Source organism: Mastomys coucha, unplaced genomic scaffold (genome assembly GCF_008632895.1).
Source record: "Mastomys coucha isolate ucsf_1 unplaced genomic scaffold, UCSF_Mcou_1 pScaffold21, whole genome shotgun sequence".
Classification (NCBI taxonomy): domain Eukaryota; kingdom Metazoa; phylum Chordata; class Mammalia; order Rodentia; family Muridae; genus Mastomys; species Mastomys coucha.
In genome coordinates this window covers 110,005,015-110,005,610 of record NW_022196904.1, presented here as the reverse complement: position 1 = coordinate 110,005,610, position 596 = coordinate 110,005,015, and the positions used below count along the sequence as shown (strand labels likewise).

Genomic DNA, 596 nt, shown 5'->3' with positions numbered 1-596 from the left:
CACTTTGTATATGACCACGTGTTCGCCGAGAAGATCACTTCCTTGCAGAGCCAACAGAGCCCTGATGAAGAAGAAAATGAGCACCTGAAAAAAGCAGTGACGATGTTGCAGGCCCAGCTGAGTCTAGAGAGGAAGAAGCGAGTGAGCGTGGAGGCAGAGTATAAAGTGGTGCTGAAGGAGAACAGCGAGCTGGAGCAGCAGCTGGGCGCCACAGATGCCTACCGAGCCCGGGCACTGGAGTTGGAGGCAGAGGTGGCTGAGATGCGGCAGATGCTGCAGGCAGAGCATCCTTTTGTGAATGGTGTTGAGAAGCTGGTACCCGATTCTCTGTTTGTTCCTTTCAGGGAGTCCAGCCAGAGTCTGCTGGAGGAGATGTTCCTGGCTGCTCCAGAAACACATAGAAAACCACTCAAACGCAGCAGCAGTGAGATGGTGCTTAGCAGCTTGGCAGGGGATGACATTGTAAAGGACCATGAGGACACTTGCATCAGGAGAGCTAAGGCTGTGAAGCAGAGGGGCATCTCCCTTCTGCATGAAGTGGACACTCAGTACAGTGCCCTGAAAGTGAAATATGAAGAGCTACTGAAGAAGTGCCA

At 52.7% G+C, this 596-nt stretch overlaps 1 protein-coding gene across 1 annotated transcript in view; it reads left to right on the top strand.

The window, feature by feature from the left end:
* Nucleotides 1–596, top strand: part of Cdr2 (cerebellar degeneration related protein 2) — a 25,643-nt gene that overhangs the window by 24,762 nt on the left and 285 nt on the right. The window contains exon 5 of the mRNA XM_031388152.1: nt 1–596. This exon is cut by the window's left edge and continues 1 nt beyond it; it is cut by the window's right edge and continues 285 nt beyond it. Coding sequence (XP_031244012.1) covers nt 1–596 — 596 coding nt within the window.